At 42.7% G+C, this 26,165-nt stretch overlaps 1 protein-coding gene across 2 annotated transcripts in view; it reads left to right on the top strand.

The window, feature by feature from the left end:
• Window positions 1-538: 538 nt before the first annotated feature.
• The window catches only part of LOC110488089 (enhancer of filamentation 1), a 46,881-nt gene continuing 21,254 nt past the window's right edge, over window positions 539-26,165 (top strand). Inside the window, exons 1-2 of one of the 2 annotated variants that reach the window (XM_036971245.1) lie at window positions 539-572; window positions 24,752-25,150. In XM_036971245.1, the coding sequence (XP_036827140.1) occupies window positions 24,758-25,150 (393 nt within the window). In that variant the 5' untranslated portion in view covers window positions 539-572; window positions 24,752-24,757. Of the gene's footprint in view, window positions 573-2,554; window positions 2,827-24,751; window positions 25,151-26,165 lie in introns of those variants that run through there. The other variant, XM_021560092.2, reaches the window with a different exon arrangement.

Here is a 26,165-nt window from a genome sequence, read left to right as displayed (position 1 = left end):
GGCTAGCCGTAGAGAAATGCTTATTGAAATTCTCAATTATTGTGGATTTATCGGTGGTGACAGTGTTTCCTAGCCTGGGTGCAGTGGGCAGCTGGGAGGAGATGCTCTTTTTCTCCATGTACTTTACATTGTCCCAGAACCTTTTGGAGTCAGGGCTACTGTATGCACATTTCTGTTTGAAAAATCTAGCCTTTGCTTTCCTAACTGACTGTGTGTATTGGTTCCTGACTTCCCTGAAAAGTTGCATATCACAGGAACTATTCGTTGCCAGTGCAGTACACCACAGGATGTTTTTGTGCTGATCGAGGGCAGTCAGGTCTGGAGTAAACCAAGGGCTATATCTGTTCTTAGTTCTTAGTACAGTGTGGTGTGTCTAACTACATGTTTGGGATGACACAGGGTGTTGAAACAAAGGCCTTCCTGCCAAGCTCTCTCTCAGCTCAGATAGATGCTCACTAGGGCGTTGTTTCTCACCTCTCTTTTCTTACTGTTTGTATGAACCCCATGCTCTAAGCCACATCTTAAGTCTCATCTGCGTTGTTACACTACTACACTGCACACACAACGACTGGGTAAGTCCACTTGATTTAAAGTTGTTTAGGTTGTGTTTAGTTGATTACTCCGTTATAAGCACAATAACTCATCATCTTATGTCTATAATTGAAGAATACATTTACCATTACATCTTGAGAAAAGTAGGTGGTTAGGCAGAACATTTGTTTTGGGGGGCTGATTTAGAGTTTTCTTTGCAGATGCTGTTGGGTGGTTGAACTTACTGGGCGATAAAACAACAAAACAGCATGATCAAGGTCCATGTGTGGGTCTATCAGGGGAAAAAAAGATAAGTTATCGTGAATATTATGGGTTAAAGTCCACTCAATGTCGAGACAAAAAGTAGAAGCTCCTGATAAACAACTAAGCCTAACACTTTTTTGACATGGATAATTTATAAATAGTTCAGAAACGTATGTTTATTAAATTGTTGAATAACAATCTATCATTATAGAAACTGAAACTCTGTTGGAGCTTGATCTTGATAAAAGCATCATACTTTACTACTTCCTTTGCCTCCCTCCATCACATAATCCTCAAAACTGGTAGGCCTAAATGCTCTTCTGGCTGATACTCAAATACGTGTGTGTGTGTGTGTGTGTGTGTGTGTGTGTGTGTGTGTGTGTGTGTGTGTGTGTGTGTGTGTGTGTGTCATATTGGGTAAGTTAGTTCTATGATGAAACCCTGTACTTGATGGACACAATACCTAGACAGCCTTCTGGGATGTTTTGCTCCAACTTCACTCACTCTTTCTCCACTCATGTCCTGCTTGCACAAATTCACCTTCACCATCTCTACCATGTCTATATTTTGGAAATCTACTTTGGTTTCAAAGCCACTTCATGTTGTTCAGTGATGATGAAATCAATGATGATGAAATCAAACAAGTTCCTGTCCCTTGAGCGCTGTGTTCCTGTCCCCTGAGCACTTCAACGGTCTGACCTCTCTCATGAGGCTGTGGAACGAACATAGTAGGCTTAATTGTTTAATTTCATCATCATTGAACAACATGCCGTGTTTTGGGGGGTGCTGATGGGTGGGGGGGTTGAAGGAGTATTATTCATTTGTCTTTGCTCAGTCTGACTGTGTGGGCCTGGCAGGTGGATGGCAACTATTCTTATTGTATGGTTAACCATGGTTTCGATTTAACTGTTTTAGTTGGGGTGGTTACTGCCTTGATTAATTATCACTTGTATTTCGCCTCGCCTTGCTAGCTTCGCGCTCTTGTGGGTGCTAGCAAGCATGCGAGGTAGTGTTAGGTACCATCAGCCAATCCTATAGGGGCTGGAAGCTATAGTGAACCTCGACTGGTCAATAGCGCTGCGATGTCGTGGAATATTTGCATACAGTTCCGCTTTCCTCAATTGACTTCCCACCTTGTTCACTCTCCCTCGCACATGCTCACATCACACAACGTTCTCTCACCGACTTAGCTTTTCTCTCATTGAAAATGAATGGATTCTGTTGTTTCATCCCCCCTATCAGAACCAGTTAACACCCGAGGTGTTAAGAATACCTGGCATGGATGACACGGCAGTGGCTGCTTTCCTCAGGTATAACACTTGACTCTTTGATAGGCCATTTGCTCAGTAAGACTTTGCTCATTTATGCAGCATATATACATGTCTTGATGTTTCAAGTTTCAGATGTGTAAAATATTGCGCTTAATCAAAGGATTAGAGAGTAATGTAATTCCTAGCTCGGGAGCATCAGGTGAGCTCTGCTGGTCGAACTGCATTTCTGCTCTCAATGTGGTGCCTATAGGATCCTAAACACTTTTCTAAGTAGGCCATAGTATTAGCCTTCTGTACCTTGCACCAAACAAAGTCTCATTAGACCTTGATTTATAATACATTTTGGTCCTTGCTTCTAGTCAATAGGCATGGAAATTATCATTTTAGCAGACCATTCATTTTATGACGTTCGGTGGGGGGGGGGGGGGGGGGGGGATACCAGTACGGATTTGACCAATGAGATCCGCATTATGTAAATGAGCTAAGAGGGAGTCATGTAGTAAGTAAACGCATTCTCCTACAGCGGGCTAGCAGAAGTATATTGCAGAACCACAGTGATACGGGCAACTGGATTGGAAATCATTGAAGGAAACATTCGCTTTTTATTGTCTTTACCATTTACCAACTCTTCATGGCTGTTTGATCGCAAAGAAAACGTTTCGTTGCAACATTCAGATGTGTTCTCTTTGACGCGGATATTTTTACACTTTCCCGGAGTCTGAGAGAAGACGAGCTGTAGGCGCTCAAAATGAAGTACAAAGTAAGTGACTCGCCTCAATGCAATGCAATGAAATGACTTCTCCAGAAATTCTCCGTGATGAGAGTGTAATGAATGTATTGGGTTTGTCACCATAACCTAGCGTAACAACAATATTTTGGCACTTCTAGAATAAACTTTATTGGAAAAGGTCATAACAGTTTTTAACCACAAAGCAATGTTCCATAGAGTGAATACAATAGCAATCATCAAGTCATCGTTTCTTTGAAGATAAACAGAGCGTTGAAATGATGGACTGATTATGTCAATGAATGCTGTAACATTACATTGTTGTAACAACATAGTTGTAACAATGTTAAACCGTTGTATCAATCTTTTGTTGTAACAATGTTACATAAGTAGATTGCATTCAGCCCACCGCAGACTTGGGCTGTCAACGCAGAGATGATACTCTGTGGTCTACTCTTGGTTCGGTCTTTGGTCTCCACAAGTCATACACAAGGATATTGTGAACTACATTGGCATACATATAGGTCCCGTTACTTTCTCTGTACGTAGGCTATGTGGGATTTAAAGCCACACTTAATAACTAACGCAGTGACGTTTGGATCGAGGGAAATGAATAGCAGCTGCTTATCTAATAATTCTCTCTCCCATGCTTATTCTGAAGGGTGAGTAATGATTTATTATGGGGCAATCAAATGACCATGCGTTGACAGTGAAAGCCATTGCACCTTCATCGCGGGTAATAAATAATTGCATCGACTCAGGTTACTTAGTAGCGCTTAAAGGATAGTTTGGCGCATTCAATCTCTCGCTGCGTTCTCTCCCTACTGCCCAGTCGACCTTGCCTGTAGCATTGTTTGGGAAATACATTTTGTTTACACTCAAGGACTGACGAACAAACGAGACATTCAGTGGAGTGGATTTAACCTTTCTACTTTGAGGGTGTGACCTGTGAGTCCAAGCACTGACATCATATGTGTTCAATTCTGCCTTGTATGGTGGACTGGCCTCAGCCTGTTTTAACATGCAACCCAGTCAAAATTCATAAATGTTTCTAGAACTTAGCTTATTCATGTTTTTTAAAAAGCTGCTTAGATTGTATAAATCAATGGACTGCACTGTCCATGAGCTCTGTAAAGTAAGGAGTAAGTGAGATTGCGCTGGCAATCAGGGCCTGTGTCAGCATTAACATAAAACCCTGCCTTGAAGGCATTGGGCTGTCTGTCTCTTAAATCTCAAGCCAAGGAAACCTGGCCTCTGTATAGTTCTATTCTGTGCATTCACCATTAACACGGGCACTGTCTGGAGCTTATGGGAAGATCAACTTCCTACTATGGTATGAGGTTCACAGATCTTCTTGAATGGAATGCTTTTGTCTACTTCACACTATCTGGGGAATGTAGGGCACTTGGCAAGAGAGCTGGCGAACCGTTATGAAACTGGCCGTGCTGTTTGGATTCCTCTGTGGGACTGTACTTACTGAAATAACCACCCATGTGCTTTCCCAGCTAAGTGTTATTTCACTCCATCTTCTTTTCTTCTCTATTGGAGACATGTGCTCGGGTCTGAAGTCTGTGTCATAATACCATATTAGAAAAGCCAGAACTCACAGCTCTCTCTTGCAAAGCTGTGAAGTAGTTTCCTGGTGATTCAGTAGTATCAAGAGCCAATGACTTCAGTGTAAAGTTAACACCATGCTGTAGAGGCTTGGTTTGGCCTTAATCACGGTGAAAAGTCCCCAAATCTAGATTAGTGGTAGATGATAACTCACTTGGCTGAATTCCACTTCACACTTCTGAGCGCATGGCACATGCAGTCTTTCCCCAAGGGACTAGTGATTGCGTCGTCATGTGTGCTATGTGTGTTTGCAGCATGCCTATGTACAGTATGTTGCATTATTGGTCTGGTCTTCTAACCTGGTTTCCTCATTCCTAGAGTAATATAGGGTTTTATACAATGGGTGGGTCTAATCCTGAATGCTGATTGGTTAAAACTGCATTCCAGCTATCTACAAGCTATCTAGAGTAATATAGGGCTGTGTAGGTCAGGGCTACAGGGTTTGTTATCAGGCCTTGTTGGGCTTGGATTGGTATGCTGCCAGCCATACCCTCTGATGCAGTAGACCTATCCTCTCTCTACTCTCCCACTTCTGTCTGAAAGAGCTTAGCAATAATACAGTCAACCAACACCATTCTGCGATAACCTCGCTGTATTACGCAACAGTGCAGGGAAAGGGCGGATGCACACCAGGCTGGGATAGGTCAGTCGCGGACTATCCCTTCACCCTTCACTAAATGGCACCATATTCCCTTTGAAATGCACCACATAGTGAATAGGGTGCACATTTGGGACGTAGCCATAATGTATTTGCTCTCTGCTCCTGAGTCAGCCACTTAGGTTTACAGTTTACAGCCTGCTTCTTGTGATGTAGCCCACTTTATTTCAGTTAAATATTTACAGGACGTTTTATGTCCTCTCTATCAGATACACTCTTACTGAGGGTGAATTATTCATAGCGCTGAAGCGCTGAAGTTAAGTATAGCACAACATTTTACATGGCGTCATTACATCATGTAATTATATACATATGCACGTCAGCTTTGACATCGGTTTTGCACATCGGGGTGTTAAACTAGACATCGGCCAATACCGATGTTGCCATTTTTAGCTAATACCGGCCGATTCCAATATGTTCACCGATATATCGTGCATCCCTACTATATAGTGTGCTACTTTTGACCAGGGGCCAGTCACAAGTTGTCGACTGCATCGAGAGTTTGAGACTATAAGGTTCTATCTGCAAAAATATTATTATTTTCTTCAAAGTTCCAAACCCTCGTCGGTTTGATTTGTGTCAGCAATTTTAATCTGTATTCTTTTGAACTTAACAACATTAATTTAGGTTTTTAGTGTACTATATAGGTAGAGAACATTGAACAGAAAAAGGCTACATCAATAACTACATTTTGACAAAAATGCAGCTAGAACCTTAAAGTCCCAAACTCTCGATATATGGAATAGGGCTCTGATCAAAAATAGTGCACTATATAGGGAATAGGGTGCCATTTTGGAATGCATCCTATGTGTCCAAGTAGAGCTTAAGTGGCTGGATCACGTTTGGTCAAAAATAGTATTATATTGTTGCTGCCCGTATGTATCACTGAATGCAAGGGAAGCCAGCGAGCATTTGGCATCCCTTGATTAAAAAAATATACAAGAATAGCCAATCAGCGTTGAGCTAAACTGAGTGAGCTCAAATGTGAATGGTCCTGGCACAAACAAAAAAGTATAAATGGAATCCAATCAGATCACATCAATCAGATCACATCAATCCAGGCTGTATCATATCTGGCCGTGATTGGGTGTCCTATAGGACGGCGCACAATTGGCACAGCGTCGTCCGGTTTTGGCCGGGGTAGGCCGTCATTGTAAATAAGAATTTGTTCTTAACTGACTTGCCTAGTTAAATAAAGGTTACAAAAGCCAAACGTCATTGACAGAACAAAACTCTTGTTGTGTTGTTGTCCTCCGTAGCTAAAATGGTCCCTTTCCTAAATTAGCCATGGATGGAGATAGGGATTTGGACTTGTGGTTCTACTTAATTCTCTGTACTGGGCCAGTGATTATAATGCCAATTCTGATCCAATCATAAATTCATACATTGTGCCTCTGGCATGAGCAGATGGAAGTTCAATATGTAGCTATATGTATTATACTAATGTTAACTAGCTAATCGTTGCCCATGAAAGGAAGTTAGGCTAGCGAGCAAGCATTTTAGCCAGGTATACTAGGACAACAAAAACTAAAAGTGTGTATTGTATGTCATAGACCGTTTTGTCAACATGAAAGAGAGGAGGATGGCATTGACGTTGTTTTTTCTACTTACGCACACACACATATGCTATTTAGCTTATGTTGATTGGGCTAAATCTTTTTCGGAATCTTTTAGTGGTCACTGTATTAGACTAAGCATAGGGGATTTTATGATGTTGAGATGTTGACGTTGAAATGGAGCTGGAATAGTGGAGGCAGCTCCTGTCTTCTTTGCGACTTGCAGTAACTCTAGTGTTTTAAATCAAAAGTTGTGTTAACATTAACTTGCTTGACCCTGCTGTAGGTCATGTAACTGTTTGTTCCATGCAATATGCTTTGTGGACTTCACCGGACAGATGTTGCTCTCCGGTTTTGTGATGAAACAAAGGTGAGGTTGAATTTATTCAGCCACTGTGTCTTCTTATTGTCTCGACCTTGGGCCTATATATGACGGTGACAAGGCATATGAACTAAGAGGTTACAGAGCCAACAACACAATTATCACAACACAGGTTGTAATATGGCTTTTTTTTCCTGACTTAGCTTCCCAGTTGATTTCACCTACACACCGCTACTGGTCGGTGTATCCGGCAGTAGCCTTTGTCTGTGACATCAGAGATGTTTTCCGACAGGTGGGCAGGTGTGAGGGGAAGGGCTCGGTTTCCATAGGTCCTCTAATGCACATAATCCCCCCAGGACGAGTCTGTACAGACAGAGACTTCTGGCTGCCTCACTGACTAAGTGAGTAGGGTTAAGGGATTCATAACACGGAAACGAGGGAGGGAAGACAGAGAGAGAGGGGGGGGGGGTTTGTATGACAGAGAGTGAGAGAATGCGAGAGAGAGAGCTATATTTATACATATATATATATTTAACTTTTGTTTATTTTAATTTAATTTGCTTTGGCAATGTAAACATATGTTTCCCATGCTAATAAAGCCCATTTTAATTTAATTGCGAGAGCGCGAGAGAGTTTGAATGAAGTGGCCCTTGGCATTTAAGGGTGTTACGACAAAAATGTGATTTTCTGGGACGAGAGGAAAGGAGACCCCTTCCCACCCTATCCAAAACACACTGACATATACACAGTACACACCCGTCCCATAGTCTTACACCATACACCCCCTTTTCACTGGTTCTTTTGAGACTTACATAACCGTGGCAGAAATAGCTCCAAAACTAGTGAAGAGTGATTCGGTGAACCAAAGTTCTTCTGGGGTGTGTTTTTTTTCTGTCTCGCTCTCTTTTTTTACGGTCTCAGGTTCCAGGCAGTGATCCAAAGAGAGTGGGGCGGAGGAGAGCGGAGAGAAAACATTGTTCAGCGAGAGAGTGATTGAGGAGGGAGGAGGGGGTTTTCTAATATTGAAAGGGAAAGAAAATGAAAGAAATAGGAAGTGGGTAGGCGGAGGGAGTGTAAATAGAGTTGGGTGTATAGAGGGATGGGGGGTGGGTTGGGGCGGTTGGGTCAAGGAGCTTCCTATGAGAAAAAACATTCTGGAGGAATGTGCAATTGTGCATGGAGGAAAGGTTAGTTAAAAGATGCACTTGATTGTTTCAAGGTGCCTCCTCTCATTGGCTACAAGGGTTGTCCCCTGCCAGGGGGCATACCAAGAGTTCACAGTCTTTTCAGTGTGTGTGGTGTGTGTGTGTGGCATTGTGCAGAAAGAGCTCTTCTCCCTTAAGAATGCCAAGCATTTCACAGGGTGATCCTTTCAGAGGTAGTCTAGCTAGCAAGGCCCCTGTCAGCTTAGTTTATCCCTGTGGAGATTGGACAGCCATTAGCGTGTTTCCCAAATAGCTCCCTGTTCCCTGTATAGTGCACTACTTTTGACCAGAGCACTATAGGCCCAGATGCCATATTCACAAAGTGCCGTCATGTAGGAGTGCTGATCTAAAATTAGGTCCCTGCTCTTATTACTTATGACTTACAAGGCAAAACTGATCCTAGATCAGTACTCCTACTCTGAGACGCTTTGTGAATATGGGCCCTGGTCAAAAGTAGTGCACTATATACAGAATAGGGAGCCATTTGTGACTCTGTCTTGATGTCAAACTACAAGGACCTTGTCAGCTGCGAACACGGGGGTCCAGCCACGGGGGTCCACACTGCTGGCATTCTTCTATCTCAGCTTTCACAGCACAATGCCTTGTATACAGTTTTAATATTGCAGATAGAATTTGGGTTCTATCAAATTAGTTGTTTGCATAATTTCTACTCGTTTAACTTGGCAAACAAGCAAATATCTTGCTTTTCACAGAGTAAATGTTCTGGGCCGTTTATGGCGGAGGAGGACATTTTATATTTTTGTGACCTCTTTGGGGAGTGTGAAATTGATCGGACAGTGTGAAGTGAATCTAGAGCTCGTTTTCTGTTTCTATGTGTATCGTACGTCTTAGCCAATAGCTTTGAAGGATTACATCTCCAAGGGTAACAAGGATACACTCCCATCCCCTCCCTCCCCCTTCCCTTGGCATCTACTACACCCCCCTTTCCTCTCAATAGTACCCCCTCCCTCTCCAGAGCTGAGACCTATCTTTGAACACATGAATACCGTAACATTAGTTGAGAGTAGAAATAGCTCTGGCATGACTTGCAATTATGTCAAGGACTGCATTACACAATATACTACTAGGCTAAGCCCTTCCGGAGAAGGCCATTCGATACACATTTGAAAGAATATACCCCAGTGTAACTTTCTTATCTTGTTTTCTGTAGTAGAGGGTGTCTTTTGACTACGTGTCCAGACAGAAAGAGAGCAGGGCAGCTGGTGTTGTCGTGAGATGACTAGGCAAGGTGGATCCTGGTCTGACTGCGGTAGATCCCTCAGTGCTGCTGCAGGTTAAATGAGGAATGGGGAGGAAACGGAGAGGAGAGCGGTGGACATCGAGTTACCTCAATATGACAATAAACCCAACACTAATGAACTGAAGCCTAAGGGTCTGGAAGACGTTTGTTGTACGTAATAGGCTGTCTGACTCAACTCTGTGATTTTGGTCAGTGGAGCTCTTTAGATGTTGTTTTACCTGTAATTCTGGCCCTGCCCACAACATACAGCTTTCATCTGGACTTTTACTGCTGTCTTGGTGGAATGTTGGTTTGGTGGAAGTTGTGAAATACCTGATACATCAAATTGGAAGGGTTCTATCAACCATAGAAGATTTTACCTTTGATATGTGAAAAGATCTCATGGTAGTCATGATGGCGCCGAAGGAGATGGCCGCCGTTTTACGATCCCATAACCAATTGTGCTATTGTGTATGTATTATCGCGTTATTTGTAACATATTTTGGACATAATGTTTCTGCCACCGTGTCTTATGGCCGAAAGAGCTTCTTGATGTCAGGGCAGTGATTACTCACCCTGTACTGGGGGAATTCTTCTTCAACGAGTCTGGACGGGAATGATTTACTCCAGACACCTGACAAGGCCCTCATCCCCGTCATTCGCAGGAGGAAAAGATGGAGATATCGTGGACGACGGTCCAAGTACCTTGTAAGGATCCGTCACCGAGAGGGTAATCTACCTTTACCATCGGTCCTATCAACATACAATCAATGGATAATAAAATAGACTAACTATGAGCACGTATATCCTACCGACGGGACATTAGAAACTGTAATGCCTTATGTTTCACAGAGTTGTGGCTGAACGACGACGTTATTAACATACAGCTGGCGGGTTTTACACTTTTTCGGCAGGATAGAACAGCCGCCTCTGGTAGGACAAGGGGTGCTGGTCTATGTATATTTGTAAACAACATCAGGGATACGAAATCTAAGGAAATGTCAAGGTTTTGCTCGCCTGAGGTAGAATATCTAATGGTAAGCTGTAGACCACACTATTTACCAAGATAGTTTACTATCTATTTTTTTTATAGCCCTCTATAAACCACCGCAGACTGATGCTGGCACTAAGACTAGAGTTTGACCGATTAATCGGAATGGCCGATTAATTAGGGCTGATTTAAAGTGTTCATAACAATCGGAAATTGGTATTTTTGGACACCGATTTGGCCATTTAATTTTTTAATATATTTTTTTACACCTTTATTTAATCTTTATTTTACTAGGCAAGTCAGTTAAGAACACATTCTTATTTTCAATGACGGCCTAGGAACGGTGGGTTAACTGCCTCGTTTAGGGGCAGAACGACAGATTTTTACCTTATCAGCTCGGGGGATTCAATCTTGCAACCTTACAGTTAACTAGTCCAACGCTCTAACCACCTAATTACATTGCACTCCACAAGGAGCCTGCCTGTTACGCGAATGCAGTAGAAGCCAAGGTAAGTTGCTAGCTAGTATTAAACTTATCTTATAAAAAACAATCAATCATAATCACTAGTTAACTACACATGGTTGATGATATTACTAGTTTATCTAGCGTGTCCTGCGTTGCATATAATCAATGCGGTGCACATCGTTGCTCCAATGTGTACCTAACCATAAACATCAATGCCTTTCTTAAAATCAATGCACAGAAGTATATATTTTTAAACCTGCATATTTAGCTAAAAGAAATCCAGGTTAGCAGGCAATATTAACCAGGTGAAATTGTGTCACTTCTCTTGCGTTCATTGCACGCAGAGTCAGTGTATGTGCAACAGTTTGGGCCACCTAATTTACCAGAATGTTACGTAATTATGACATAACATTGAAGGTTGTGCAATGTAACAGGAATATTTAGAATTATGGATGCCACCCTTTAGATAAAATACAGAATGGCTCCGTATTTCACTGAAAGAATAAACGTCTTGTTTTCGAGATTATAGTTTCCGGATTCGACCATATTAATGACTTAAGGCTCGTATTTCTGTATGAACTAAGTCTATGATTTGATAGAGCAGTCTGACTGAGAGGTGGTAGGCAGCAGCAAGCTCGTAAGCATTCGTTCAAACAGCACTTTCGTGCATTTTGCCAGCAGGTCTTCGTTGTGTGTCAAGCATTGCGCTGTTTATGACTTCAAGCCTATCAACTCCCGAGATGAGGCTGGTGTAACCGATGTGAAATGGCTAGCTAGTTAGCGAGGTGTGCGCTAATAGCGTTTCAAACGTTACTCGCTCTGAGACTTGGAGTAGTTATTCCCCTTGCTCTGCATGGGTAACGCTGCTTCGAGTGTGGCTGTTGTCATTGTGTTCCTGGTTCGAGCCCAGGTAGGAGCGAGGAGAGGGACGGAAGCTATACTGTTACACTGACAATACTAAAGTGCCTATAAGAACATCCAACAGTCAAAGGTCAATGAAATACAAATGGTATAGAGAGAAATAGTCCTATAATAACTACAACCTAAAACTTCTTACCTGGAAATATTGAAGACTCGTGTTAAAAGGAATCACCAGCTTTCATATGTTCTCATGTTCTGAGCATGGAACTTAAACGTTAGCTTTTTTACATTTTGTATTGGACTTTTACTTTCTTCTCCAACACTTCGTTTTTATATTATTTAAACCAAGATTCAAAAGGCACTCGCACATCTGAGCAATCTAATTAGCAGGTGCATGGCAACAGGATGAAGGAAAAAGGAAACCGCACACTGCTCTTGATAGTATCACCGATCTTTAATAAGCTTACGTATCGGCCACACGGCCTAGCACTTATTTATTTTTCCTTTGTCTCCAACCCCCTTCGATGTGTAGAACGGATGTGGGAGGGGCTAGGTCCACATAATGGTGCAACTGTCAAAAAATCCCAAAAGCTCTGACGAAGGCCGTGTGGCAGATACTTAAGCTTATTAAAGATCGGTGATACTATCAAGAGCATTGTGTGGTTTCCTTTTTCCTGCATTATTTAAACCAAAATGAACATGTTTCATTATTTATTTGAGGCTAAATTGATTTTATTGATGTATTATATTAAAATAAGTGTTCAGTCAGTATTGTTGTAATTACAAATAAATAAATACAAATTGTCCGATTAATCGGTATCGGCTTTGAAAAATCATAATCGGTCGACCTCTGACTAAGATCGCACTCAACGAGCTGTATACGGCCATAATCAAACAGGAAACCGCTCATCCAGAGGTGGCGCTCCTAGTGGCAGGGACTTTAATGCAGGGAAACTCAAATCAGTTTTACCTCATTTTTATCAGCATGTTAAATGTGCAACCAGAGGGGAAAAAAACTCTAGACCACCTTATCTCCACACACAGAGACATGTACAAAGCTCTCCCTCGCCCTCCATTTGGCAAATCTGACCATAATTCTATCCTCCTACTTACATGCAAAAATTAAAGCAGGAAGAACCAGTGACTCGGTCAATAAGAAAGTGGTCCGATGAAGCAGATGCTAAGCTACAGGACTGTTTTGCTAGCACAGACTGGAATATGTTCTGGGATTCTTCCGATGTCATTGAGGAGTACACCACATCAGTCATTGGCTTCATCAATAAGTGCATTGATGATGTTATCCCCACAGTGACCGTACATATATACCCCAACCTGAAGCCATGGATTACAGGCACTGAGCTAAGGGTAGAGTTGCCGCTTTCAAGGAGTGGGACTCAAGGAGCGGGACTCTCCTTGAAAATTGAAGCTTATAAGAAATCTCACAAACCATCAAACAGGTAAAGTGTCAATGCAGGACGAGGATTGAAACGTACTACACCGACTCCAACGCTCGTCGATGTGGCAGGGCTTGCAAGCTATTACAGACAAGAAAGGGAAGCACAGCCACGAACTGCCCAATGACACTAATCTACCAGACGAGCTAAATTACATCAATGCTCGCTTTGAGGCAAGTAACACTGAAACATGCAGGAGAGCACCAGCTGTTCCGGACGACTGTGTGATCAAGCTCTCCATAGCCGATGTAAGACCTTTAAACAGGTCAATATTCACAAGAACACAGGGCCAGAAGGATTACCAGAACGTGTACTACAAGCATGTGCTGACACACTGGCAAGTGTCTTCACTGACATTTTCAACCTGTCTGACTGAGTCTGTAATACCAACATGTTTCAAGCAGACCACCATAGTCCCTGTGCCCAAGAACACTAAGATAACAAGCCTAAATGACTAATGACCTGTGGCACTGACGTCTGTAGCCATGAAGTGCTTTGAAAGGCTGGTCATGGCTCATATCAACACCATTATCCCAGAAACCCTAGACCCACTCCAATTTGCATACCTCCCCAATAGGTCCACAGATGATGCAATCCCTATTGCACTCCACACTGGCCTTTCCCACCTGGACAAAAGGAATACCTATGTGATAATGTTATTAATTGACTACAGCTCAGTGTTCAACACCATAGTGCCCTCAACGCTCATCACTAAGCTAAAGACCCTGGGACTAAACACCTCTCTCTGCAACTGGATCTTGACTTCCTGACGGGCTGCCCCCAGGTGGTAAGGGTAGGGAACAACACATCTGCCACGCAGATTTTCAACACGGGGGCCCTCAGGGGTCTGTGCTCAGTCCCCTCCTGTACTCCCTGTTCACTCATGAATGCATGGCCAGGTACGATTCCAACACCATCATCAAGTTTGCTGATCACGACAACGACAAGACAGCCTACAGGGAGGCCGTGTGGTTCCAGGACAACAACCTCTCCCTCAACATGATCAAGACAAAGGAGATGATTGTGGACTACAGGAAAAGGAGGGCCGAGCACGCCCCCATTCTCATCGACGGGGTTGTAGTGGAGCAGGTTGAGAGCGTCAAGTTCCTTGGTGTCCACATCACCAACAAACTGTCATGGTCCAAACACACTTAAGACAGTCACGAGGAGGGCACGACAAAGCCTATTCCCCCTCAGGAGACTGAAAAGATTTGGCATGGCTGCACCATCAAGATCATCCTGACTGTTTGCATCACAGCCTGGTATGGCAACTGTTCGGCCCCCACCCTATTCATAGACTGTTCTCTCTGCTACCACATGGCAAGCGGTACCAGAGTGCCAAGTCTAGGTCCAAAAGGCTTCTAAACAGCTTCTACCCCCAAGCCATAAGACTCCTGAACAGCTAATCAAATGGCTACCCAGACCCCTCTTTTACTCTGCTGCTACTCTCTGTTTATAATCTATGCATATTCACTTTAACCCTACCTACATGTACATATTAACTCAATTACCTTGACTAACCGGTGTCCCCCCACATTGACTCTGTACCGGTACCCCCTGTATGTAGCCTCACTTGTTATTTTACTGCCACTGTTTAATTACTTCTTACTTTTATTAACTATTTTTTACTTAACGCTTATTATTATTTTTTTCTTAACTTCTTAAAGCATTGTTTTTTAAGGGCTTGTAAGTAAGCATTTCACTGTAAGGTGTATTCCCAGCATGTGACATTTCTTCTGAAACTTGAGCCACAGGCTGTATTAACTGAGACTTCTATTTGGTGCTAGAAGACATCATGCCAAAATATCAAGGTGAAATGTATGGCATGTGGTTTGTCCCAGCATGCATTGCAGTTAGACACAACATGGAATATCATATCCTGTCGAAGGTACAGTTGCCATGCTGTTATATGTGGGGGTGATGATTTCAGTGATAGTATCGCTAGGTGTCATGACCCTTTGTGTGGCGGAATAGTGTGAATCACAGATGAGAGGAGGAAGTTGGTGGGTGACATCTATACTCGGGTTGGATTCCCTCATATCTTGACTGCACAGAACACGGTATGTTTAGCTGTGGTTAATCGGTTTTGCTTCAGCTTTCTAGCAAGATGCAACTCAATCGACTCTGCTAGCTTCAGCCTGGAGTGTGGAGTGTGTCATTTATGGGTTATCTCAATACTGTTAGTTCCAACACCGCTCTATCGCCACACTGAACTAAAAAATACTTAACTTTGTCTTTGGGGATAAAGTACCATCTGAAATCATTAAGTATGCCTCGTCTGACTTTTGATGATAATTCGAACAGCCTCTGCCGCTCTTTCGGTGCATTGCGGATAATGCACGCCTTTTCATGGAGCGCGCCAGAACAGTTCTTCCACTGTTGGGAGAAATGGCAATGCATATTAATATATGTTAGTTGCATGCAAATAAAGGTTGCTTTTCTACCACTCCCAAAACGGAAGCACAATCATGGACTTCGATTCATAGGTGAAGGACTATTATGCCTGAATTCGACCCAACAACAATGAGGAAGTCTGCTGCAGTGTTGAGAGCGGTTGTATAAAACCAATCAGTACGCCAAACAACGTTCTTAACTGTATGAACAAATCAGTACGCCAAACAACGTTCTTAACCGTATGAACCAATCAGTACGCCAAGCCAAGTTCTTAACCGTATGAACCAATCAGTACGCCAAGCCAAGTTCTTAACTGTATGAACCAATCAATATGCCAAGCAAAGTTCTTAACCGTATGAACCAATCAGTACACCAAGCAAAGTTCTTAACCGTATGAACCAATCAGTACACCAAGCAAAGTTCTTAACCGTATGAACCAATCAGTACACCAAGCAAAGTTTTTCACTGTGCCAGCCCGCTCTTAATTTCTATTTAGTTCGACTCCCATAGATTCGATGTCTGAACTGTGCGTCATTTTGTTATTGTATTTTTATTAGAATCCCCATTAGCTGTTGTGAAAGCAGCAGCTACTCTTCCTGGGGTTCACACAAAACATAAAACATGACATAAAACAGAACAATAACAGACAATAACAGCTCAAGGACAGAGCTACATACATTTAAAATAAATATATAAATAGAAAAGGTTCTGTACTGACAAGACACCGCGAAGACAGAGATACCTATACGATAGGCCTACAGTCACATCTATCAATTTCATGCTTACATACATATATATCAGTTGACATATACAGTACATACAAGTTATTCAGGTCAGATAGAGGAAGGGCATCTGTACTGTAGTCTGTAACTGGACTTTAGTATTGATTCACTACTGTAGTCTGTAACTGGACAGTAGTATTGATTCACTACTGTACTGTAGTCTGTAACTGGACTATAGTATTGATTCACTACTGTAGTCTGTAACTGGACAGTAGTATTGATTCACTACTGTACTGTAGTCTGTAACTGGACTGTAGTATTGATTCACTACTGTAGTCTGTAACTGGACTGTAGTATTGATTCACTACTGTACTATAGTCTGTAACTAGACTGTAGTGTTGATTCACGACTGCACTATAGTCTGTAACTGGACTGTAGTGTTGATTCACTACTGCAGTCTGTATCTGGACAGTAGTATTGATTCACTACTGTAGTCTGTAACTGGACAGTAGTATTGATTCACTACTGTAGTCTGTAACTGGACAGTAGTATTGATTTACTACTGTACTATAGTCTGTAACTGGACTGTAGCATTGATTCACTACCATAGTCTGTAACTGGACTGTAGTATTGATTCACTAATGTACTATAGTCTGTAACTGGACTGTAGTATTGATTCACTAATGTACTATAGTCTGTAACTGGACTGTAGTATTTATTCACTAATGTACTATAGTCTTTAACTGGACTGTAGTGTTGATTCACTACTTTAGTCTGTAACTGGACTGTAGTATTTATTCACTACTGTAGTCTTTAACTGGACTGAAGAATTTATTCACTAATGTACTATAGTCTGTAACTGGACTGTAGTATTGATTCACTACTGTACTATAGTCTGTAACTGGACTGTAGTATTGATTCACTACTGTAGTCTGTAACTGGACTGTAGCATTGATTCACTACTGTAGTCTGTAACTGGACTGTAGTATTTATTCACTACTGTACTGTAGTCTGTAACTGGACTGTAGTATTGATTCACTACTGTAGTCTGTAACTGGACTGTAGTATTTATTCACTACTGTACTGTAGTCTGTAACTGGACTGTAGCATTGATTCACTACCATAGTCTGTAACTGGACTGTAGTATTGATTCACTACTGTACTATAGTATGTAACTGGACTGTAACATTGATTTACTACCATAGTCTGTAACTGGACTGTAGCATTGATTCACTACTGTAGTCTGTAACTGGACTGTAGTATTTATTCACTACTGTACTATAGTCTGTAACTGGACTGTAGTATTGATTCACTACTGTAGTCTGTAACTGGACTGTAGTATTGATTCACTATTGTAGTCTTTAACTGGACTGTAGTATTGATTCACTACTGTAGTCTGTAACTGGACTGTAGTATTTATTCACTACTGTAGTCTTTAACTGGACTGAAGAATTTATTCACTAATGTACTATAGTCTGTAACTGGACTGTAGTATTGATTCACTACTGTACTATAGTCTGTAACTGGACTGTAGTATTGATTCACTACTGTAGTCTGTAACTGGACTGTAGCATTGATTCACTACCATAGTCTGTAACTGGACTGTAGTATTTATTCACTACTGTACTGTAGTCTGTAACTGGACTGTAACATTGATTTACTACCATAGTCTGTAACTGGACTGTAGCATTGATTCACTACTGTAGTCTGTAACTGGACTGTAGTATTTATTCACTACTGTACTATAGTCTGTAACTGGACTGTAGTATTGATTCACTACTGTAGTCTGTAACTGGACTGTAGTATTGATTCACTATTGTAGTCTTTAACTGGACTGTAGTATTGATTCACTACTGTAGTCCTTAACTAGACTGTAGTATTGATTCACTACTGTAGTCTTTAACTGGACTGTAGTATTGATTCACTACTGTAGTCTGTAACTAGACAGTAGTATTGATTCACTACTGTAGTCTGTAACTAGACAGTAGTATTGATTCACTACTGTAGTCTGTAACTAGACAGTAGTATTGATTCACTACTGTAGTCTGTAACTAGACAGTAGTATTGATTCACTACTGTACTGTCTGTATACACGTGGCATCATACACTAATGCAAGGAAAAGAAACGTGGCATGCCATGATAGATGGTTGGTAATGTCTACATACAGACTTGTAGGCTACATTAGAAATGTTAAAGTCTAAGTTGTGAGGTGGTATAGCCCTTACTGGCATTAAGAGAATCTGAGAATCTCAGGACGTGAGGTTTTACCCAGTCTCCCTGTGTAATTATGTTATTACAAGCACATTGGCTCGCGTTTAAACAGCCTTAGTAATCAGAGGGTCAGCAGTGTGCTCTAGGATCTGTCCAAATGAAGAAATTACCATGATCTCTGAACTTCCTTCCAGTCCCACTAGTCTGTTTTACCTAGAACCCTTCACAAGGCCCATTTATTCGCTTTGCGTCCCAAATGGCACCCTGTTTCCTGTATAGTGCACTACTTTTGACCAGAACCCTATGTGCCCTGGTCAAAAGTAGTGCACTATATAGGGAATAGGGTGCCATTTGGGACACAACCTTGAACTGGCTCTCACCCTCAGCCTCAGCAGCAGTGTACACTCAGAGGAACAGGCCGTTCATAGTCATCAGGTCCTCATTACCGTCATTACTATAATTATTTTCTATATTTACCTATGGTAATGAGGCCAAATGAGATGTGCTGGTTCACCCGTTCTTATGCAGTATGTGCCACCATCACCCCCGGGCGCACGTGTTACAGTGGGCTGGCCCTAATTTTCACACTAGCAGCCCATTGCTGGGGTTGGGGTACCACATCTGGACTTCATGGGAACATCGGGATCTTCTCACAGTTGGGGGGGTGCACTTGTTGTTGGGACTTGGGAGAGGTTTAAATCATTGTCTCTTTAAATGCAGCTAACCCTGCGTTCATAACTAAGTTGGAAGGTGGTATATACCACATATGATTGGGAAAAATCCCCTTGAATGCCCCTCTAAATGGTAATTCCTATTGGGAAACTCGTCTATCATCCCTGAGCTCCGACTTCTCCCACATGCTTACATACTACTAAGGAAATGACCTTGATTAGAGAATTTTCGGCAATTAAACGCAACAACAAAACATTATTTATATAAAGCTATCTATTAACATGTTTTTTTTAACACTATTATTTGTTAACAAGTATGATAGCTGCACTTTTAGTTTATGGTTGACACAGCATGCTGGCCATTAGCCATTCCGCCGCTTCTCAGCTAGTTCGAAAGCACGTGAATGTCTCCAACTGGTATTTACAACTTCACAACGGGTCATTTCCACCTTCCCACTTGGTTATGAACGCAGCACAGGGCTGCTGCTCCCTCCTTCCCATTGCCCTGGGACACAGATCTGTGCTGCAGTGTGGTCGTAGTGGTGAAGTTGGCTGCGGCAGAGGGGGAATTTGGACTGTCGTAGTTGTGAGCTCATATACCCAAAGCCACCTTCATTAGGTTGATGTGTACTCTGGAGGCTGAGCCAGAACCACCCAGTGAGCCCTTCCTGAACACTTATTGACTGGGAGGAAAGCTGGGGCCCCGTTCAGTGGTAACGTTACGTAAGGGCTTTTTATTTTTGGTTGGTCAGCAACTCAGTATACGTGTTCCCACACTCAAATGAGAGAACTGTTATTTGTGCTTCGGCGAGACACACCAGTGAAAAATACCCCTGTTGATATAGAAGTGTGTGAGTCATAGAGCACTCCAGAATGAATGGAAAAGTGTTTAAGTTAAGGGGAATGAAAGGGGCTAGACAGCTAGATGTGTGTGTGTGTGTGTGTGTGTGTGTGTGTGTGTGTGTGTGTGTGTGTGTGTGTGTGTGTGTTTCAGCCTCCAGGCGTGGGTCTGGATAGCTCAACGTAGCACTATTCCACACTTTCTACTGACAACAGCATGAGGCCAAGGCTATATATCACTAGCCAGATGTAGACAGAGAAACGTGAGGCACATCTCCAACTAGGTCGTGTCAGGGTTTTCTTTCACTTCAGTCATTAGCGTACGTGTCTCTAGACACACCAACTGTTTCTGTGTGTGTTTACTTCTTATCTTAAAAGTCGTATCTAAGTACTGGTGCTGGATAGTAACTCGTTATCAGTTTGTGATGAAGCCACCTGCCAAGCGACGGACACAGTCAACACACTGAAGAATGTTTGTTGTAGATACCTGGTGGGAAACCTAGGTGATTCATTATCTCTCTCCAACTCTAGTAAACCTTGGTCACCCTGTGTTACCATGCCATTAGGGACGTTAGGTAAGGGAAAGACCAGAAAGCCCCTAGTCCTGATTGGTGTCATGAGAGGCGGTGGAATGCCTCTCTCACCAAGCTACTTAACAGCTAGTTTAAAGATAACTACCAAGTTCCAGTAAGCCTGTTGGTTCTCATCATGTAGAGTAGAGTAAGGCTACATTGCAGCCTAGGAGCCGGGAGCCGGGGCCTCCCAACCCTCTGACAAATGGCAAACACGTGTTTACTGGAGGATAAGCAGCCAGCTGAGTCACCTCGTTATGACTAACCAATGTTTATGCCGGGGATATATGTACACATGCGCTGATTGGTCGGTCACACCTTCTCCAATTACAGATCAGTAGTAGTAGTGTGAATTTGTGTGAGTGGGTGTATGTTTCACCCTGTTCTCTGTGTTCCAGATGATGTGTGTTTGTTAGGCATTTCTCCACACGCTCACTCACCAGACTTCCTAAGAAGTCTAACTTTTGAGCTTATTCACTGTCAGTAAGCAGTGATGACTGCTGATGACAGACTGTATATGTTGTATTTGTGCTACTCTATTAATGTACTGGCCGTCTTGTGTGTCCTGATCTTACCTTCACCAAGACCTCCATCAAGACCTCTTTCCTTCACCAAGAGCTCTTACCTTCATCAAGAGCTCTTACCTTCATAAAGACCTCTTACCTTCATCAAGACCTCTTACCTTCATCAAGACCTCTTACCTGCATCAAGAGCTCTTACCTTCATCAAGACCTCTTACCTTCACCAAGAGCTCTTACCTTCATCAAGACCTCTTACCTTCATCAAGACCTCTTACCTTCATCAAGACCTCTTACCTGCATCAAGAGCTCTTACCTTCATCAAGACCTCTTACCTTCATCAAGACCTTGCTGACCCATTTTGTGAAGGTATTTTTCTGTACCCGGTCTCGTTCATCTATGGGAGAGAGAGAGATGATCGATATCAAACAGCAGGGAGAGACTGCATCTAGATAAAGTGTTTTGAACAAATTGAGGTTTATGGAATCACTCATATAAGGGATCACTTGTTCAGATGAAATACTAGGCCAACAACAATTGAAAATAAGTTTAAAGCATGTCATGTCAGGGTAAGTCCCGGTGGTGCTTCAGACCTGCGGAAAAAAAAACAAATATGTGATTGTGTTTGCAATGTGTGTTAGGCTGAGCTGTTGACACTTGGGCAGGGGTGTCAAACTTTGAACCGAAGGGCTGCACTGAAAATGTGTTGTATTTTCTCACCATCAAAAACACAATCAAAAAGTCCTCTATCCATCATTTTTGGAATTTCCGATGCTCCCTGACTGTCTAGCTTTCATTTGGGTGATTATTAGCGAGCTGGAAAATGTCAAGAAACTGTATGAATGTAGGTCCATTATCATTCTACACAGGTTGGATTTGGTTTTAGTCATTTTATATTCCTTAGTAGATATTTTTATTATTATTATTTATTCAAACCACCCGCAGGCCGGATTGGACCCCCTCACGGGCCATATGTTTGACACCCCTACAGTAGAGTAAACTGAATGCTGGCAGTCAGAGAGGAACACTAGCAGACTATGGGTGGTTTGGAAGTGTTGGGATTAGTGGAGCGTTTTTCATCAGCATCTCACTGCTCTTATCTTCACACTCTCAGAGCTTAGCTGAGCAAAGTGCTAAAATGAACTGTCTGGTCATTTGTGTTTGCAGATGATCACATTAATCTGTGTAATTAGTGGAAGATCAACAGTCTGTAAAGGATGATGTTGTTATCATGTCTGTTATGGCAGTGACCTCAAACAAATGATACCTCTCCAGTCCTCCTCACCCAGTAAATATTAAAAAGCACCGTGAACACCACTTTAGCCAAGAGTTTACTTATAGAACTGTTGTCTTAGCAAGATGAAATTGGATTTATGTAGATGTCTATGTTCGTATTAGGGGTTAACATGGCAGTTCATACTCAAAATAATCAGCATTTATCTCCCTTCCTCTTATAAAACAGTAATATGTTCATCATCAGATTACCAATGAACAAGAACAGATCCCGGCAGATCCTCTCCCATTGGCCAGCAGCATGCCGTGACATTACGGTGTCAAGTAGAAGCGGAGCTTCAGGCGTGCAGGCAAGCAGCCGGGTGACGGGGGGTAATTGTGGTCTGTAATTGTGCAGTGAGTGTTGGTGGCACTGACACAACGGTTAGTGAAGCCAGATGCCCAGTGAGAGATAAGGATTCCACCGGTCTAGTAGAGGTTCACATGGGAACCCTGTGAATCAGAGTGGGTGGGAAAAAGGAAAAGGCCATGGAACGGTCGGGGAACATTCAGGGAACATTCAGGGAACGGTCAGGCTGAGAGGAAGGCTTCCCGAGTGACATAGCAAATTGTCCGATAACGTGTGCTTGAGAGGGCGAGAGACAGAAAGAGTGTGTGTGAGAGAGGGGACTTAGCCTGATTTCTTAAATGAGAGGCTATATGCAGAAACAGCATACAAGTGTTCCCTAAAAACTGCTTATGTTTTTGTATTCTATTCATTGCTCTGTAGAACGAGCTGTTTGCTACTGCAATGAATGGTCTTGTACTGTATCAGATTTGGTGTCAGATTTTATGCCCAACCCAGCTAAGTCTTCTCTGGTGTCATAGCGAGTGAAAAGCAGAAGCACAGTGTGTAAAGCAGACTGACTGAATTAAGAAAAGCACATCTAAAATGAACAGTAAGTCTGGTGGACTTGTGTTACACGGTGACCTCAATCCCAACAGTCCCTCTGTGGCAGTTTATCTCTGGTTGGGATGTGATGATGAGAATAATATTTGTGGTTGTATGTTGAGATAGTAATACCACTGGAGTGGCTTTACTAGCACAGAGGATATCTACATGATGTATTTATTTTGCTCTATACTGTATGTCCGTTTGCTCAGATGGATGTGTTTACCAAGGCAATTTGGGCTAAGTGCTTGTCCCCTATAGACACAATAGTGGGGGTTTCGTATCTCAAGTGCTGTGGTTGGGAACCATTATCCTTAACCACTGCACACCAACCAACCAGTTGGGTAACCGTGCCCTGGAGCACACGGCAAGGAATGAGAAAATCCTATCAAGTTCAAATCAGTCAAAAAGACATCTGGCATGGGACCTAATACAATTTTGCATGGTAATTGCAAGTTGCACATTGAACAGTTGTGACAGTTCACCCTAAGACTTACTGTACATAACAAACCCATGGACTAGAACAGTGGTCCCACACTGTGGGGAGCGCTCCCTCAGGGCGACGCGAGGGGTTGGTGCCCCCCCCCCCATAAATACGGACTTTTGAAAGTTGTAATAGTAGAATGCACAAGGTGCCCAGATCAACTAGCCCATGCCAGCAAATGTTTTTTATTTAGGTTTTTTAGCCCATAGATATTGTTGTAATTAGTCACTCAAATATCATATGAATACACGTTAGACATGGCAAAATGTATAGAATTGTAAGGAAATGTGCGTTAATAAAACTGCAACATTTTCTTTGAACCCAATGACAAAATGTGTACAATTGCAGGAAACAAGGTTTAAACCTGCAAAATGATCTCTACTAACAAGAGGAGTGTGAACAGTTTGTGTTATGAACAGTGCTTGTTCCCATAGAAATATAGGCTCCTGAGTGGCGCAGCAGTCTAAGGCACTGCATCTCAGTGCAAGAGGTGTCACTATAGTAACTGGTTTGAATCCAGGCTGTATCACATCTGACCGTGATTGGGAGTCCCATAGGGCGGCGCACATTTGGCCCAGCGTCATCTGGATTTGGCTGGAGTAGGCAGTCATTGTAAATAAGAATATGTTCTTAACTGACTTGCCTGGTTGAATAAAAAAATAATAATAGGTGTGTGTGTGTGTGTGTGTGTGTGCAGGGGGGATGTTCCCCAATGCTGGAAGGGGGTCCCCAAGTGAAAAAGTTTGGGAACCCCTGGACTAGAAGACCATCATTTTACATGCGTTAGATAGGTTTACGGTAATGTTCACTACATGTGCTCAAGCCTGTAGACATGTTGCTAAAAGCAGTGACGGGCTAAAACTAGGTTATAAACTCAGCTGTATGTTGCTCAATGCTCACTGTAGACTAGCATATAGTCCAACCTACAGTTTTGTCCTTAAAGCAGTGACAGGCTAAAAGACTATAAGCTGTATGTTGCTAAATGTAGACTGACTTCCTCTCTTCTCTCTGTAGAACCTGATGGCCAAGGCGTTGTACGACAACGTCCCGGAGTCCCCGGAGGAGTTGGCCTTCCGGAAGGGAGACATCCTAACGATCATTGAGCAGAACACGGGCGGCCTTGAGGGATGGTGGCTCTGCTCGCTGCATGGGCGCCAGGGTATCGCCCCCGGCAACCGCCTCAAGCTGCTGATTGGTCCCATGTTCGACACCCAGTCCCCGGCCGCCCAATCGTCACCTACGGGCTCAGCCTACCAGCAGAAGGTGGGCGTGTCGTCGTCCCAAGGGCTGTACCAGGTGCCGCCCTCCCAGAGCCCGGGTCAGCAGGGCATCTACCAGGTGCCTCCAGGGCAGGATGTCTACCAGGTCCCTCCACAGAGGAGCGTACTGGCTGCAGACAACACCCCCAGCAAGGTAAGAGACCTGGAGAGACAGAGGGTTGGGGGGAGACAGAGAGAGAGAGAGAGAGAGAGAGAGAGAGAGAATAGAGACCCAGAAAAATCTGAGCCTACACCGTCACTATGGTGAATGACTAAAACAATACAGAAATACACTATGAAAAAAAGAAATCAGCTCAATGTAATTGAAGAATCCATTGAATGTAACCACTTCTGGGAAAACAAACAACAACACGAAGAGTTATCTATCATGATCAAATACAAATCTTGGAATCAACTATTTAGGACTACCAGAACCCACTGGATTCTCCCAATTACTTTGAATGAACTACAGGACAAAATACAAACCCTCCATGTGTATTTGTATGTATGTGTATATATAAATATATATATTTACCCCAAAAATATATGGGGGATTAGAAATGATCTACCCCCTAAAATGTTTTTATTATTTATTTCAGAGAGAGAGAGAGAGAGAGAGAGAGAGAGAGAGAGAGAGAGAGAGAGAGAGAGAGAGAGAGAGAGAGAGAGTTACTGCTCAGCTAAAGCTGGTCCCCTGACCTCAGGCAGGGTTCTGGGATTATCAAAGGGGATTGGAAACCCCATAAACACCATCAGACACAGGAGACATTAAATACTACAGGGCTTGGAGCTTTACAGTTTAAACCATGGGCCGTTCTGTTCTCCTGCAACGCCACTGGCCTCAGACCTGTCTTATGGAAGTCATTATGGGCTGCAAATGTAAATAAAATGTGGACAGGGTGTGCCCTGATGTTAGTTCACCACAGAACAGGTCAGTGTTTTTATGCATAGAGAGAGCAAGACTCCCAGTTGGCTTTTTTGTGTGTTGGCGAGCTGTGTGTAGGGCCAGGGAAGCCACAGAAGTGCACTAAACGGGGCACAACTCATGGAAAAGCAAACAGTGCAGCACCAAATGCCTGTACTTAGGTCTCTGCACTCAAACACAATACTCAGGTCACAGACAACAACCAAGCCCAGTGCAAATGGATTCACCAGTCGTCTATATGTCT

Source organism: Oncorhynchus mykiss, chromosome 32, assembly GCF_013265735.2.
Source record: "Oncorhynchus mykiss isolate Arlee chromosome 32, USDA_OmykA_1.1, whole genome shotgun sequence".
Lineage (NCBI taxonomy): Eukaryota > Metazoa > Chordata > Actinopteri > Salmoniformes > Salmonidae > Oncorhynchus > Oncorhynchus mykiss.
Note: the sequence above shows the minus strand (reverse complement) of the source record. Positions and strands in the feature narration are given on the sequence as shown.